This window comes from Nannospalax galili, unplaced genomic scaffold (assembly GCF_000622305.1).
Source record: "Nannospalax galili isolate Female #2095 unplaced genomic scaffold, S.galili_v1.0 scaffold441, whole genome shotgun sequence".
Taxonomy (NCBI): Eukaryota; Metazoa; Chordata; class Mammalia; order Rodentia; family Spalacidae; genus Nannospalax; species Nannospalax galili.
Window position 1 is genome coordinate 9,197,215 of NW_008348089.1, and position 18,194 is coordinate 9,215,408.

The following is an 18,194-nucleotide window of genomic DNA, read 5'->3' on the forward strand; positions in this document are numbered from 1 at the left end:
TGTCTTGATTCTCTGTTTTTTGAGTTTGTTATATATTCTGGATATTAAACCTCTGTCAGGTGTGTCGCTGGTGAAGATTTTCTCCCAATCTGTGGGTTTTCTGTTCACTTCTCTGGTTGCCTCCTTTGGTGTACTTCTTATGACTCCTCTTTCTCTCCCTGTCTTATCCTCCCTCCCTGACCTTCTCATTTAAAGTGTCCCCATTTCTCCCTTGATAGTTTTTGTCTGCTATGGTCCCACCTCTTTTGAGCTCCTTCTTCCCCTTTGTTCCCATAGTTCTTTGTAAAGCAGTTGTTGAATTTAATGCTTGTGATATAGGAGTCTTGTTCAAAGGGTCCTTCCCAGGATATTTTAAGTGTAGTATAATGACTTACTAGTGATGGTAGGTGATAATCAAAGTGATGATAGTTCCCCATTTGGATTTGCTCTGCAGAATATATTAAATTGGGGGGGAGGATGAAGATACATTCCATGGACCAAGGAGTGGAGCATATGTTAATTCTGTCTTCAGATGGAAAACCCTTGGAGTACAACTATAGCATCGGCAACTTAAGGTGGGGAACTTTGTTCTGTCATTAAATATTTTAATCTTTCTTAAGAAGCAACAATTTTGTAGGAAAACGTTATAATACCTGATTCTTTTGGTCTCCTTCTTGATTAAATAGTGTCTTAAGTAAGTGATGAAGTCTGAATTCATGAGTAAAATTTACCAGTATACTACCAAGAGCTACTAGTGTGCATTTTGACATCAAGTGCAATGATTGAGCTTAGTCCTCCCAGGCTCCCCAAATTGGACTTTTACATTCATTAACTTATTTGACCCTATAAATTGGTTCTGGGAATAAACATTTTACAACCTAGGAAAACATGCATTATCATGGAATAATTTATGAGCTTTATTTCTTAGATCATAAAATTAGAATTTCTTTGAACTTGCATTTATTTTTTATCGTAAAATTGTGTAAGAATATTTTAGAATTACCTTATTATAAATAAGGAATATTCATTGTTTTTTTCTTAAATACTAAAACTTTTTAAATAGTTTAAGATGTACTGAATATAAAGCAGTAAATTTAAAGCCTACTTTCCTTGAGCTTCACTCCTAATTAAATACAGTTTTAATATCTTGTTGTGACTTTATTAGAGTGACTGACATGAAATATATTTCATCAGGTATCAAAACACCTTACAAGAAAAAAGTATAATTCAGATTGCCTGTGGTGATTATCACTCTCTTGCACTCTCAAAAGGTACTTTTCTGGAATAATAACTGTGTTTTTTAGAATTAGTAAATGTGTTTATATGGAGAATATGCATATTTTATTTTATAACAGGTCAGAAATATAGATCTGAATTTTGTTTGTTTAAGAATATTGTTCTTAAAGGGGGTATAAAATGAGAGAATTCTTTGAGTTACAAAGTCTTCAGGTTTTGTGGCTGGAGAGATGGAGTTCAATTCCCAGCACCCGCATGGTGGCTAACAACCATCTGACCTCCATGAGCACTGCATGATACGGGTGCATACAGGCAACACACTCATACACATAAATAAAATGTTTTTTTTTTTTAAAAAAAAGTCTTCGGGTTTCTATTGTTAGTTTTCCTACATTTTGTTCCATGCTTTTATTTTTCAAATATGAAACAAATTTTTCTGAGTATCCAAACCATTCTTTTTGTTTGTTTGAAACAATGTCTTATTATATTGCCCAGGCTGGCTTTAAACCCTAAATCTTCCTCCCTCTGCTCCCCAGGTATCTGGGATTAAAAGGTACATGCCACCTCACCTACCTCAAAAGCATTCTTCTTGGTCTATCCTTTTCCAGAACCTTCTTCCTTTTTCCCAATATTTTTCAAACTCCTCTGGTAGTACCTCAGAATCCCCCTAGTTCAGTTTCTGTGGTCAGGTTGCAGACAGAAGTGCTTCCACATCATCTTTGAATTCCAGGGATCTCTCCATGCCTTCAGGGTCACCTATCAGACAGCACGGTGTGAAATGGAAGCTGTGAATATGGGTCATAGCCAAAAGAGACTGAACTTTGAGTGGATTCATAATTAAGATAAGGGGGAATGCCAGTATAAGGGAACTTGAAAAAATATATGGAATGGACGTGTTCATAAACTAAATAGAAACTGAAGGGAAGAAATAACCAAGTATTTGACCTGAACTAAAAGCTCTGTTGAGGTGTGAGAATATGAATTTATGCTGGTAGAAACTTGCTACTTTATCTATTAATGAGTAGATATTTCATATTGAGTATTTATAATGTTCAGGTTATGAAAATGAAACAGACATACATTGTCTTGGAGATTTAAATCTAGGGTCCAGTGGTAGATGAGTATAGAAGGAGGGGGTGTTGTGCTTGTTTGTTAGGTGTGGTGGCACTTGACTATGTACAAATATATTTAATTGTTTAATCATAATGCATAAAATAAGAGTTGGAGAAGCAAGAAAGGAAAATGGCCATGCTCGTTATTATATATTAATGGTTGCTGTTTAAAGAAGAGGCCATGCTCCCTGTCAAATCCTGCACAGCATCTCCCAATTGGTGCCCAGTAAGCATTGATTTTCCAAAAAGTTTTTCAGATTTCACTGGAAGTTGGCAAGTCCATTAAATAATATCTAAAAATTATTTCTGAAAAATGTGTTCCAGCTGGGCATAGTGGTGCATACCTGTAGTTCCAGCACTCGGGAAGCAGGAAAATCAGTAGTTCAAGGCCAGCCTTGGCTACATAAAACATTTTAAAAAACAAAAGAAATATGTCCTCCATATATTTAGTTAATAAATGATATATCTTTGAAGATGCTATGCTTTATTTTCAAGTGAATTTTGTGTGCATGTTTGTCTCAGAATGTTGCTCAGGCTGATGTCAAATTTCTGGGCTCAAGAAAAAAAATTTCACTTCAACTTTCTCAGTAATTGAACTAAAAGGTCCAGCTACCATACCTGGCTGAAAGCAAATTTGTAAGTAGATCTTTAGATTTATGAAACGAAGGAAATATAGAAAATACTGCTTCTGACTAGCTTTCTCATAGGCAGACTTATAGCTTATAGCTTTTGTAAGTAAGAATTTCTTGAATTCAATTCAAATATGTTCAAATATCTTATTGAGAGATGGAGATTCAGCAACTTGACTCACTGCTCAGAAAGTTTCTGTGTTTTTCTGAGTCGTGTGGGGCCCAGGAGACCCGTGACTGTGAACGTAGGAGATAGTGGTATATCACACTGTCATGTAGGTAAGGCTCCAAGCTGTAGCATGTCCAACATTTTGATATTGCAATGGGACTTTGTCGTCCACAGAATTCAAGCTGGAAAACCATGCAATTGATTCTCACACCATATAAAATCACAAAATATAACTCATACTGCTTTAAGTAAATTTGTGATTTTTTTTTTTTTTTTGAGACTGGGTTTCCCTGTATCCCCAGCTGGCCTGGAAGTCACCATGTACACCAGGCTGGCCTCAATTTCACAGAGATCCTCCTGCTTCTGCCTCCCTAGTGCTGGGATTAAAGGCATGTGCCACCTACCACCATGCCCAGCTATGTTTGTGATTTTTGTGTTGGTCTCATTCATAACTGTCCTTAGCCATGTATCCCAAGGACTGCAGGTTGGACATGCCTGCTAGGGTTATGTTGCTGCATTTGAAATTTAATAAAACAAGATTTTCTTTATGTGAAGATGGTGAACTTTTTGCCTGGGGGCAGAACTTACATGGCCAGATTGGAGTTGGAAGGAGATTTCCCTCAACCTCCACGCCCCAGATGGTGGAGCACCTCATGGGCGTGCCCTTGGTTCAGATTTCTGCAGGAGAAGCCCACAGCATGGCCTTATCCATGTCTGGGAACATTTACTCATGGGGAAAAAATGATTGTGGACAACTCGGCCTGGGCCACACTGAAGGTATGGAATGTATCTCCAAATTTACACTATCAACAAATATGTTAGAGAAAAATGAGCCCGGCTGCAGGTGGTGCAGAGCCTTACTTTCTCCTCGTTCACCTCTGTGTTTGGGGGACAGAATCAGTCCAACAGATATTTCCAGTGTGGAAGCTGTTAGTATTGAGACGTATTTATATTTATACACACACACAAATATGTACAAACACATACATGCCATGTAATTCACATGGTTGAATACTATAAAGCATATAGCAAAATATGCCTGTCTCAAAATACTGGTTAAATTTCTCATGTTAAAAGACTCTATTGCTTTACTTGGATATAGTAACATATACCTTGCCCTGGATCACACTGTCTCCTGATAAGGGTCATTGCTAATTATATAGAATTACCCATAAGTCAATATTAGAAAAATATTCAAAAGGGGCTTAAGAGTAAGGAGTGGTTGCATTCTTTTTGTTGAATATCTGTTATTTGACAGTTACCTAGTCATGAAGAAAAGATAGTAGAAAGTGAAGACAGAATTTTAAAAGAAAAAGAAGAACATGCTTCTTTGAAATAATTCTAGGTCCCAAGTACTAGGAAAAGGTTCTGGGCTAGAATTGGAATATCACTTAAAGTTAATCAAGTCAGATTGAAGGTAAGGAATGGGGCTCTGGGAAGTAGCATGACCCTTTCATAGTTTGGGAGCCTGAAGCACGACCCTTTCAGCCACCCCATCCTTAGACCTAGAACCCAAGCCTTTACATACCAACATAGAGCTGTTATCGTCAAAAGGGGTTGGGTGCTGTTGTTGCTAGGGTAAGAAGCAGTATAGGTAACTGCGGTGTGAAACTTGACCTTTCCTTTTGGTCACTTCAGCTATTCTTTCCTTGCACAGAAAAAGACTCTCCTTCCCTCACTGAAGCACTAGACAACCAGAAAATTGAATTTCTCACTTGTGGTGCCTCGCACACTGCCCTGCTTACACAGGTAGGTTTACATTGTTTCTTTTGATGGTTTCTGGAAGCACTTCGTGTGGGGAATTTGTGTTTCTGCACATGTAGGACTGTCCTGGTGATTTGGGAAATTTACTTTCACAGCACTTTTTGTTTACTGGTGTAGAGGCATATTCATGGATGTGGCTTCTGTATTGTATTTCTGTAGCATCTGACCTGAAGTTCCTTTCCTTAGGATGGGTTAATATTTACTTTTGGTGCTGGAAAATATGGACAGCTTGGTCACAATTCAAAGCAGAATGAGCTAAAACCTTGTTTGGTAACTGGACTTGTTGGAAACAAAGTGACTCAAATAGCATGTGGAAGGTAAGTTGTAAAATGTCAAAGAAAAAATGGTAAATATTGATAAACAGGTAATTTAGCAATTTCCTTCAGATAGACTATTTTCAAATGCATGAGGATACTTAAGTTACATTATTAGGTAACAGTAATAAATCTTTTAGTATATGAATTTGTGTGTTTGTGTGTGTGTGTGTGTGTGTGTGTGTGTGTGTGTGTGTGTTTTGCTGGTGACTGAACCCAGAGCCTCACATAAGCTAAGTCTGTGCAATACTACTTATACACTTTCATCCTTGATAAAAAATAAGGTATTATTTATTTGGGAAGAATATACAAACATAAATCACAAAAGATCACTGATGTAATCACCTTTCCACCTTCAACCTTTGACATACTTTTTAGTGACCTGACTCTTAACATTGTGGTTTTTAATAAGTGGTGAATTAAAACCAGTCAGCTAGGCTTGGTGGTGCACACCTTTAATCCCAGCAATCGGAAAGCAGAGGCAGTTTTGGATTTCTATGAGTTTGAGGCCAGCCTAGTCTACATACTGAGTTCCTGGCTAGCCAGGCTACATAGTGAGACCCTGTCTCAAAAACAGACAAAAAACAAAAAAACAGGGTTTCACAATGTAGCTCTGGCTAGCCTGGAATATGTTATATAGATCGGGCTGGCCTCCATCTTGGAGTAATCCTCCTACTTCTGCCTCCCAAGTGCAGGCTTGAGTCACCATACCTACCCAGATTTTTATTGGGAGTTCATTGATTAGGCATGATTGATTGAATCCTCTCTCCTGCAGGTCTGGTTTACTTGCATGACAGAGGAGCTTTCCATTTATTAGCTACAATGTGTGGTCCCAGAGCCCACCATGAGTACTAAAGACACTACTTTTCACTTGGAAACATTAAGAGTTTAGAGGTTACCTCCCATGAACTGGAAACAAGGCCAGATTGATGTTTGAGCAGAGCCAGATTCCTGATTACATATCATTGATGAGAGAGACTAGTGGGCAAATCAGTAAGAAAGATCATTATGAAGGCCTTTGGGAAATAGAATTGGAGTTCAAAGAAAGTCATCGGATGCATTCTTCTAGCATGGGGAGAGAGAAGGGATTCAGAGATGGCTTTCAGGAGGTGGTGATTCTCAAGCACATGAGGGCAGGGGGAGTACTTGTTCCCAACAAAGGGAATACAGTTTGCCAGAGTGTGACATAATGGTTGTGAATAGACACAGGGTTCTCAGTTTTCTCAGCCACACTTTGATTTCTTGGTTTCTAGATGGTTTTCTTCTTTCCTTCCCTCCCTCCTTCCTTCCTTCCTTCCTTCCTTCCTTCCTTCTCTCCCTCCTTCCTTCCTTTCCTCCTTTCTCTTTCTTTCTTTCTTTCTTTTTGGTATTTTTGAGACAGTGTCTCCCCATAGCCCCAGCTGACCTGGAACTCGTTATGTAGACCAGGCTGGCCTTGAACTCATAGAGATCCGCCTGCCTCTGCCTCCCAAGTGCTGGGACTAAAGGCGTGTGCCACCACGCCCAGCTTGCTTTCTTTTTTCTGAAACAGGGTCTCACTTTGTAACCCTGGTTGGTCTCAAACTTGGTTTGTAGACTAGGCTAGCCTCAAACTCACAAAGATCTACCTGCCTCTGCCTCTCCAGGGCTGGGATTTAAGGACCGTGCCACCATGCTGGGCTCTAGATGACTTTTATCCTTTGAGAGTTAGTGTTACACAGTGGCTAACTGATTTTGCCAATTTAATGTATCTCTAAATACTCTCACTATGGGGATAGTTAAGCATTGACAGTGTGTGCTTTTATTTAATAGGTGGCACACACTTGCCTATGTGTCTGATCTTGGAAAGGTCTTTTCCTTCGGTTTTGGAAAACAAGGACAATTAGGAAATGGTGCAAAACATAACCAACTGATACCATGTCCCATGAAATTGTCATCAAATGAAGAACTCACACTTGGTAAATTCTACAGGAGTGCAGTGTTTGTCATAATACCTTGTTCAGAAATTGATTCTTCTGTGTGATGTGACAGGAAAGCAGTGTAGACATGGAAGAGACTTTTCTGAATATTGGTCTCCTGTTTTTACTTGTAAATAATTTGAAAGATTCAACTTAATTTATTAAGTCATAACAATCATTATTTTTCTCTTATTCCTTCAGATTAAGATTAATATAAATGGGTGATCATAAAATAAAGCCTATGTGGATTCGGAAGCACATACAGCTCTCGTTTCAGTTTTTAAGAGACTCACTAATTCCAGGATGATTACTTTTTCTCCCTTGTTTGATTGGCCCATAATCCTATGAAACCTCAGAATGCTGGGAAGCTGGTATACAGAACTCAGACTTTGCAACTGTGCTGGGCATTTATTTACCTGTGCTCTCTGTTTTATCAAGTTTTTCATGGATTCTGGAAGGTGACGGTCACCTGGAGAGCAGGGGGCTAGACTCTTGCTCAAAGCTGGATCTGGACTGTGCCCTGCATGGTCCAGAGCCTGTGCTTTGAAGCTCTTTTGGAACACTTGCTTCTTGTTTCTGAAAGCTTAGATTTAGAGTTCTCTCATTTCTTCCAGGGAAGTGAACTGCAGAATTGGTTCCTTAAGCAACTCATTTATTGACTTTGATTTCTTGTAATGTTACATGATTTGAATTTAGTCATGTTCTTCACAACCATCAGTCAATGGTTAAATATTGAATTTTGAAGAATCAGACCTGATTTAAAGTAGGCAATACTTAATGAAAATTTTGTTATGTTATAGATAGAAGCATTTATATTAAACTGGTGTTGTATGCTAACTTTATAAATCATCTGTACCTAGACTTTATATTTCTATCTTTTAATGTATATTTTTATTGAATGTTGTACATTTCAAACATCTTTTAAAAAATATTTTATTTATTTTTTTTTATTTTATGTGTATGCGTGTATCGCCTGCATGTAGATAAGTGCACCCGTGTCATGCAATGCCCACAGAGGACAGAAGAGACCATCGGATCCCCTGGAACTGGAGTTTCGGACAGTTGTTAGCTGCCATGTGGGTGCTGGGATTCGAACCTGGGTCTTCTGCAAGGACAGCCAGTGTTCTTAACCGCTAAGCCATCTTTCCAGCCCCAACATTTCATACATCTTAATCATATTTATACCCCCTATTGCTCACCCACTGGATTTCATGCATTCTGTCATATGTGTTAAGGCTTATATCTCTATCTTTTAAACTGATAGGAAATTAACTGGATCTTTATCTATTACAAGGATAAAATAACTGCATTTTTGAAGAATGTGAAATTATTTAAATTAAGTCTGCAGGTTGTGCCACATTCCTTTGTATATTCTTATGTTGTCTACATCCCTTTCAGAAAGTCATAGCTCTGACAAGGAGCTGATACTGATTGCTGGAGAGAATCAAAGCATTTTGCTCTGGATACAAAAAGAGGTAAACTTTGACCTGTAGCTCTTCTAAAACTTGGTATCTTCTTTATCTAGAAGCTAAGTTTGGTGAACTTAAAAATCATCACATTATTATGATAATAGCTTAAAAAAGAAAAATAGCTTCTTTTTTATTTTTTATATTTTATTTTTTTATTTGCAGGCTTTATGGTTTTATTTAAGCACAGATAACAGGAGCATGTGAGCCATCTATTCGTTTTTCCACTGGGCAGCCTAGCATTGGGGTTGGTGATTCTGATGGCCGGCTGTGCTGCTCTTTCAACAGTGGCTTTGTGGTTCTTGAAGGATACATTGTGCACTATCTCAGCACAGTAAGATTTGTTGCACATCAGGAGCACATCCAGCTCCTTGACATTGTGGACTAGGAATTTCTGGAAGCCACTGGGCAGCATGTGCTTTGTTTTTTGTTGCTCCCATACCCAATGTTGGATATCAGGATCTGACCATTGAATCTTCTCCACACCCTGTTGTCAATGCCTTTGGGTTTCTGCCAATTTCGCTTAATTTTGACATATCAGTCAGACTGGGGCAGGATGAACTTCTTGGTCCTCTTTTTGATGATCTTGGGCTTTACCAGAGGTCTGAGGGCAGCTATGATGCTGCGCAGGAGATGGCAGCCACCTCGCAGGCAGCACTGAGGAAGAAGAATATAGCTTCTTTTTTTAAAAAAAAAAATCATTATTAGTTTGTGCATATTGATGCTGTGTGGGTGTGCTCACACCACGTTTTGAAGTCAGGAACAACTTCGTGGAGTTATTTCTCCTCTCCCACTTTTACATGGGTTCTGGGAATTGAACTCAAGTCACCAGACTTGCACTGCAAATATCTTACTCACCAAACTGTCTAGCAGCCCTGTTAGCGATTCTTTATTGCCTCTGCTTTATTCATTTTTGTCTCCCCCTCTCCACAGAAATCAGCAGTCTGTGGCAAATAGTGAATCAGTCTGATTTCCCCAGATACTACATACCTTCTGGGGAACTCCTTACCGATAGCACTGGTCCTCCTCCTAGTGAGAGTACAAGCTAACAGATTCGAAAATGATGTGGCTAGTGAGTACACTCCCAACAAGCCTCAACATTCATAGGCTTACAGCTCATCAGTCCAGAACTTCCTTGCCCAGCCTCACTAAGGGAAAATCGAGCTCTTCTCACCTAACTACACAGCTGTTTAGGACCTTCCCTTCAAAATGTTGATGTTCACTCTAATCTGATTGTACTTGTATAAAGTGCTGAGTTTTGGGGCATTCAGAGAAATTAAGTCCAAGCCCTCTTGGACAAGAAACTGGAATGAAATGATGAAATCATGCCTTGGCGGTGTCTCACTTTTTCCCAGAGTTGAGTTATCTGTATTGGAAAACCAGCCAGATGGATAGATATGTTCCTGGCATCCCAGCACTTCGACTTGTGGGAAAATAGCTTGACCTCAAGAGACTGAAATCACCCTCAGCAACAGGGAGAATGTGTCTCAACAACAATGACAACAAAATTATTATTGCCCAAGTATGAGTACCTATTTCTGATGTGTCAAGTTATTGTATCTGACTTTATTGTTTACAGAATTCTTACGTTAATCAGAGGAGGAAAATTGTTACATTGAATGAAGGGACTGTAAAAAGATGGATTGCTGATGTGGGAACTAAACAGTGGCAGAAAACAAAAAGGTACATATTCCCCCATGTGTCTGACCATGCTTACATCTGTCTAAAATAAAATGTCCCAAGCCGGTTCTGCAAAATAGAGAGAAAGGAGATTCTATGGTCCCTAGTGAAATTAGCCCATGTTTTCCAGGGGGCACTGAACCAGTAGGATATCCTATAAAAAAGAAAAAGGTTAGTTGGACGTGGTGGCGCACGCCTTTAATCCCAGCACTCGGGAGGCAGAGGCAGGTGGATGTCTGTGAGTTCAAGCCCAGCCTGGTCTACATAGTGAGTTCCAGGACAGTTGGGGCTATAGGGAGACCCTGTCTCAAAAAGACCAAAAAAAAAGGTTATTTTAAGGAACTGGTTTAGGTAATTGTAGAGCTAGTATTATGAATTATGCACAGCAGGCCAGCAGGCTGGAGATCCAAGAAGAACTGATGTGACTGTTGTGACAGTTTCAATGTGATGGTCTCATTTTGGGGTAGCATAGTCTTTTAAAGTCCCCAACTGATTGGATGAGGCCCAACTGCATTATGGAGGGTAATGTGGTTTATTTAGGATCTATTGATTCAAGTGTTAATCTATTTTTTAAAAATAATTTTTCTTTTTTTCTTGAGAACTTCACACATATATACAATGAAATATGACCATATCCACCCCCATTTTCATGCTCCAGTTTCCTCTACATCCATTCTAACATGTCTCCACCAAAATTAAGTGTCTTCCTTCCTTTCTTTTATAACCCACTGAGTCCAATTACTGCTGCCCATGTGTGCACAGGTGTGGGGCCATCTGCTGGAGCACGGGAAACCTTAAATGTTAATCTCATCTCAAAAATACTTTCACAGAAGCAGGCGGAATAATTGGAAAATATCTGGATACAATGGCTTAGCCAAGTTAACATGAAAGTAATCATCATAATGTATGCTCCACGAGGAGAGCTTTCTTTACTATAGAACTTTCCTAGACCTTAAATATGTTTATATAAATATATTGTGAATTTTTACAGGAAATACATTCGATATTTCTAACCAGTTCTATATTTGACCCTGGAATCACAGATTTGTGCACATGCACAAAGCAGTTGGGGCATCAGTACCTTGAGCAGCAGAACTAGCATCTCTAAGATTGCTCATTCTTATAAACATCTTCTCAGTGATATTTTTTGATATCTCTTCCTAATTCTGGAAAATGTATATAAAATACTTACATCATAATTAGAGGACACAAATGATCAAGAAGTGTTTCTGGGGCCTGGAGAGCTGGCTCAGTGGTTAAGAGCACTGTCTACTTTTGCAGAGGACCTGGGTTTGGTTCCCAGCACCCACATGGCAGCTAACAACTGTCCAACTCACATGGCAGATAACAACTGCCCATGACTCCAGGGGATCTGACACCTCTTCTGGTCATTGCACAACATGGGTGCACTTGTATACATGCAGGCAAAATGCTCATACACATAAAAAATAAAATAATAATAAATAAATCAAAAAAAATTTAAAGTCTGTAGTCAATTCTCAGATGAAACTCAACATCCTCTTCTCCATCTAATTCCTGATAATTAAGTCTGGAGCTCAGTGATAAAGCATTTATGTAGCATGCATGAGCCCCTGGGTTCTGTTCTGAGTTTTGTTCTCACGCATGTACGCACACACGCACGAACATGTGTATGCACACACGCACGCACACACACACACACAGAACTTCTGGTAACTGTGTTCACATGTCACTCTAACAGAAATAGATCTTGTGAAGTTGGATGGATTAGGAATGTTTTCAAAGGAAGTTCTGACTCTGAGTTTGGGTTTTTGGTCTTTCTCTGGAGCTTTTCTGAGCTTAAATCTTTCTATTCCCCATGTTTGTTACTTTTTTAAAAACTTTTTTAAAATTACTTTTGCATTTTAAAATTTACCAAGTCAGGCCGGGCGTGGTGGCACAAGCCTTTAATCCCAGCACCTGGGAGGCAGAGGCAGGTGGCTCTCCTTGAGTTCAAAGCCAGCCTAGTCTACATAGTAAGTTCTAGGACAGCTCAGGCTACAGAGAGACCCTGTCTCAAAAAGACACCCCCCAAAAATTACCAAGTCAAGCAGACTTTTAAAGATGCCTAGATAATATGCCAACAAATAGAAGACAGAAGGAGAAGTGCAAAGGCAATTTTGACATGCTTTGTTTATATCTCATTCTATAAGGAGGTATACTTTCTGATTTGGTTTAACCACTGTCTTATTCCTTATGTAGGGAAATTCAAGAAATATTTTCATCTCCAGCTTGCCTGACTGGAAGTTTCTTAAGAGAAAGGTAACACATACAATAAATGAAAATTGTATTAAGATTGCCATGAAAATATACATAAAAAAGGCAACATGACAAAAAGCTAGTTATATGGTTCTCTTTCTAAAATTAATTTTTGTCAAGAAAAACTAATATCTGTTTTCTATATAAACTATCAGATACACTAAGGACTAGATATGTGGCTGCGTGGTAAACCATTTGCTTAGTGTCTACAAAGACCTTGCCACAAGAAAAGAAATTTGCATAATAAAAATTTGAAAAGAAAATTGTACTTGGGAAGCAGAGACAGGAAGGTTGTGAGTTCTAGGTCTATAAATCTATTATAAAAAAAAAAAAAGCAAAAGAATCATACCAATGGGGCAGTGTTATGCATGTATAATCCCTGCCTACTCAGGAGTCTGAGGCAGGAAGATCCCAAGTTCAAAGCCAGCCTGGTTTAAATCCAGTATAAACGGGGAAAACATACGCATATACACACATGTGTATGTTTGCATGTCTGTCTCTTTGTTGTTTTGGTTTTTTGTTAGACGATGTCTTGCAATGTAGCCCTGGGCATTACTGGCCTGGAACTTGCTAAATAAATCAGGCTGGCCTTGAATTGGTGGTGATCCTCCTGCACCTATTTTCTGAGTGCTAGGACTGCAGGTATTGCCACCACACCAAGTTTATGTCTCCCTTTTCTATACAAAAGTATTATGCAAAAAATGGGTAGAGCTGGAGGTGTAACTCAGTAGCAGAGCATGTAGTTAGTGTGCAAAAGACCCTTGTATTGATCACAAGCACACACACAAGGGTGTCCTATTCTGTATGTTGCTTTATACTTAATATTTTTGTCTATTTTCTATTTTATTCAGTTCTACAATTGAAGTTTCTGTAAATTTTTTAGATAAAGTCTCACTGTGTAGCCCAGGTTAGTCTCAAACTCAGTACTCCTGTTTCAGCCTCCCGAGTGCTGGAATCACAAGCCTGTGACACTGCCCATCTCTAACATCATCTTAATAGCCATGTGATATTCTATGCAAAAGTTATATATTAATTTATTTGAACATTTCATTATCCTACATTTTCAGTCATGTTTATATTCTGTGAAATTGTTATTTTTCTGTTATTTTTTGAGACAGGGTCTTGCTGTATAGCCCAGACTGTCCAGGAACTCACCATGTAACCCAGGCTGACATCAAACTCAAGATTCAGTTGCCTTGGCTGCCCATGTGCTGAAATTACAGACATGGGATGCCACGCTTGGTTTCTATATTTAGCCAAATTATTATAGTTATTATAGATTGTAATAAAAGTAACTGTAATGAAATGAAGGAAACTCTAGAAGAAATTTTACATGTGGATAATCTGAGAACATACTTAATTTTGGAGTGTCCTTTCTCATGTATCTGTTTATCTTTTCTTACAGACGGGTTGCAGAAACCATGCCTGTTCTTTCAGACTTAAACAAAGCCAGAAACATCTTTAAGGAACTAACTAAAAAGAACTCCATTACTAACATGGTAGTATTCTTCAGAATTTTTTGTAAAAAGAAAATGAACTTGAACTTTTATTATAAGAACACAGGAGTCAGGAGCCAATGAGATGGCCCAGTGGGTAAAGATATTTGCTGCTCAATCCTGACAACTTGAATTTGATCCCCAGAACTCATAGAAAAAAAAAAGAAAACCTACTCCTGAATGTTGTCATCTGACCTCCACACGTGTGCTGAATGTGTTGCAGCACACACACAAATAATTTTTTTTAATTGGTTTTTAAAGGCGAACCAAGCCATACATGGTGGCCCTTTAATCCCAACACTCGGGAGGCAGAGGCAGATGGTCTCTGTGAGTTTGAGGCCAGCCTGGTCTACATAGCCAGCTCCAGGCTAGCCAGGGCTACATAGTAAGACCCTGTCTTAAAAAATAAATGAGTGAATTAATTAACTTATAAAGGAGCCCAAAATTTTAGAAGAAATATGTTCTTTTAGGAGATTCTCTGAGACTGTAGCTTATCCAAATTAAATTAAAGCGAGACTGGGCTGGAAAGCTGGCACAGCCGTTAAAGGCGCAGGCTCACAGCTGAGCCTAAAAGTGAGATAGCTGTGAACAGTTCACCCATTTTCATGACATAATTGATGGAATATTATGTGGGTTGCAGGTAGTCTATGGCATTGTGTGTGTACACACACACACACACACACACACACACACATACACACACATTCTAGAAAGAATCTTTCCAACTCAGGGCTTGCTTTTAAAAAAAAAATCTCTCTTCCTTTGTATTGTTTGATCAGCTTTTTAGGTTCTCTCATCTCCCTCCTCTGCTTCCTTTTTTCCCCTCTCTCCTCTTCTGCTTACCCCTGGCCTCTCTGTGAATCTATCTTTTCATCTCTCCTTATATCTTTTTAAAAAATATTTTTTTACTCCAGGCGTGGTGGTGCATGCCTTTAATCCCAGCACTTGGGAGGCAGAGGCAGGCAGATCTTTGTAAGTTCAAGGCCAGCCTGGTCTACATAGTTCCAGGACAGCTGGAGCTACAAGGAGACCCTGTCTCAAAAAGACATTTTTTTTTTAGTTTTTTTATTTGTTGGAGGGGATTGTACATGCCATAGTCCACATGTAGAGGTCAGAGAACAACTTACAGGAGTCAACTCTCTCCTTCCACCATGTGAGTCCCTGGGATCAACTCAAGTCAGCAGGCTTGGCAGCAAGCACCTTAGCCCACTAAGCCATTTGTCTGGCTCTCTCTCTCTACAAGCTTTATCTCTTATGCATTTCTCTCAAAGGGGTATGGAAATTAGGGTAAACTTTGGGAGAGAAACATGGTACAGTTATGGGGCCTAAGGTGAAAGCGGTCCCTAATTATGCACCTTTATCAGGACTTGAATACTTACCAGCACCTCTAACATTAGTCCAAGAACTATCCCACAATCTATTTTTTAAAATTTCCCACATATCCTTTTTATAAAGAATCATTCTATCACAATTTCCTACGTGTATATAGTTTACTTTGATCATATACTCCCCAATTCTCTTCCCTATCTTCTTCCCACACCTATTAAGCTCCTTCTCCCTAGTCCTCTTCCTTTCATGTTTGTTTTTGTAACCCTCTGGGTTTAATTAAGAGTGCTTGCATGAGGGGCTGGAGAGATGGCTCGGTGGTTAAGAGCACTGACTGCTCTTGCAGAGGACCCAGGTTCAATTCCCAGCACCCACATGGCAGCTACGAACTGTCCTTAACTCTGGTTCCAGAGGACTCCGAAGTCCTCTTCTGACCTCCACGGCATCCCATGACATGGGTGCACTCACATACATGCAGGCAATACACTCATACACATAAAATAAAAATAATAAATAAAATATTTTTTAAAAGATTGCTTGCATGAAAATGTTTTTTTATTTGCATAAGGGCACCTTTCCAATGACTACAGCACTGAAGATAATGGCTTCCACCTCCTCCAGCAACCACTGACTGCTATAGCTCCTCAGGGAGGGGTGGAACTGCACCAGCCCTCCCCTATCCGTGTTGGAATATTGATAGGTAGGCAACCGCAGCTGCTGTTGAGGGTGCAGTGGCCATGTCCTGTACAGAAGACAGCATTCACAACATTCCTCTTCACCCTGCTCTTACATCCTTTGTGCCCCCTCTTCTGCTGTGTTCTCTGAGCCTTGGAGGGGTGATAATAGTTGTTCCATTTAGGCTGAGCACTCAACTGCCTTTTGTTCTTACCATTTTGACCCAATATGGGCTTCTATCTTCACTGCTGCCCACTGCAAACAGAAGCATCTCTGACCAATGATGAGCACATCACTAATCTATGGGTAAAAAATGATTTAGATGGCAGTTTGACAATGTATCCATTTAGGAAAACATCAGGAGTAGGTTCCTTCCTAGGGCCCTTAACCTCCGCAGTCATGGGCTTTTGACCAGTTTACAGTGCCAGGCATGATTCTTTTCTCATGGAAAGGGCCTCAAATTCAATCGGAAAGTGGTTGCTTACCCCCATAACAGTCATGCCACTGTTGCACCAGTGGGCATAGCTTGGCCAATCAGTGTTATAGGATGCAAGATTAGCTGGGTGAGACCATTGATGGTTTTTCTCCCCTAGCAGTCTGCATATCAACCCTTAGCACTATGAATTCTGGTCAGCAGTGAGGAAGTTTCCAGGTCAGTTCCAGCTTAATTCTTTATGTCCTACAACTAAAGTGTGTGGCATCTTCAAAAACAGGGTCTTACTATCTACTTCTGGTAGGCAAACAAGAGCAATGGCAACAGCTGTATTGTTTTAGAGACCTCTTGGGGAATAATAATAAGGAATGTGTCCCACACCTGGCACTGGGATTTTCACTTAATAACCTATGTCTCCTGGAAACAGGATTATCCACCCATTCAAGGTATTTTGGTTCAATTCTCTTTTTCAAATTATACACACATTTAAATAGTTATATCTATGTATTTACATACATAGTTTTGTGTGCACATGTATGAGTATGCATGTATGTGTTGGTGTGTATACCCATGTGTATATGTGGATGCTCAAAGGGGACTTCAAGTACATGCTGCCTTATTCCTTTGAGACAGCCTTTCTTACTGAGCCTGGAACATTCTTGACTAGGCTTACAACCAGCAATCCACAAAGATCCTGTCTTTAATCCCTGGGTCACAGGTATGTGGGACCATGCCTGGATTTTTGCATGGGTGTTGAGGATCTGAACTCAGGTCTTCATATTTTCCCAAGAAATACTCATCTCCTGTACCATCTCTCCAGCCTTCAAATTAAATTTTTTCTCTCTTTTTTAACAATTTTATTTTGTGTGTGTGTATGATGATGCATATGTGCCATGGCACATGTGTGGCAATCAGAGGACAACTTACAGGAGTCTCCCTTTCTACCATGTGGGTCTCAGGGATTGAACTTAGGTCATCAGGCTTGGTAACAAGCATCTTTACCCAATGAGCCATCTCACCAGCCCCAAGTTAAAAATTTTAATTATCTTACAAAGTAGTAAGTTCCCATAGAGCTGTTTCATGTCTTTAATTTTGGCTAGCCGTCCTCACCACCTTCTCCTCTCCCACATCTCCTGCATCAACCCCACTTCAACCTTTTCACCCTGTTTCCCTCCCTCCACTTTCACATACACCCTCAAACTGTTTCATCCATGTTTGTTCCTCTGTTGGCTCACTTTGATCAGTCAAAATTCTTTCGTCAGGGTCACTGCAGCATTCCTTCAGTAGGATTCTGAATATAGCTGGGGAAAGGTCATCAAAAATGCTGGCCATTTCCTCATCTTTGAATGTGGAAGGGCTGTCCAGGGCTCAGTCTCACCACTGAGGGCCCCTGCTTTCTAATTACATTTTAGTTGTGCCAAAAAAGAAAATAGCATATAATGTGCAAATGACATACTAAAAGGGCATTCTTGATCCCCAGTGTTTCAGAGAAGGTGGATTAGCAGACTGGTCATATTTCTGTATTGAGATTCTGTGTAGTAGACTCACAAATTTTTGTCATTTCATTTATTCAGCAAATGTAGACTACCTGCTATGTGTTAGGCACTTTAGGCACTGTCATGATGACGCTTAGTGAAAAGTGAAAGAGACATGCCCTTTGCCCTGTAAAGAAAGCTCATGGTTTAGTGAAGGATGCAGACA

At 39.6% G+C, this 18,194-nt stretch overlaps 1 protein-coding gene and 1 pseudogene across 2 annotated transcripts in view; one reads left to right on the top strand and one right to left on the bottom strand.

Annotated features, from left to right (window-relative positions):
- Herc5 (HECT and RLD domain containing E3 ubiquitin protein ligase 5) overlaps positions 1–18,194 on the top strand; it is a 60,665-nt gene that overhangs the window by 10,983 nt on the left and 31,488 nt on the right. For both annotated transcript variants that reach the window (XM_008844671.3, XM_029569085.1), the window contains exons 2-11: positions 434–554; positions 1,174–1,250; positions 3,681–3,902; positions 4,783–4,874; positions 5,076–5,206; positions 6,995–7,140; positions 8,539–8,615; positions 10,186–10,289; positions 12,507–12,566; positions 13,969–14,062. In XM_008844671.3, the coding sequence (XP_008842893.1) occupies positions 434–554; positions 1,174–1,250; positions 3,681–3,902; positions 4,783–4,874; positions 5,076–5,206; positions 6,995–7,140; positions 8,539–8,615; positions 10,186–10,289; positions 12,507–12,566; positions 13,969–14,062 (1,124 nt within the window). The remainder of the gene's footprint in view (positions 1–433; positions 555–1,173; positions 1,251–3,680; positions 3,903–4,782; positions 4,875–5,075; positions 5,207–6,994; positions 7,141–8,538; positions 8,616–10,185; positions 10,290–12,506; positions 12,567–13,968; positions 14,063–18,194) is intronic.
- On the bottom strand, positions 8,639–9,308 carry LOC108491389 (annotated as a pseudogene).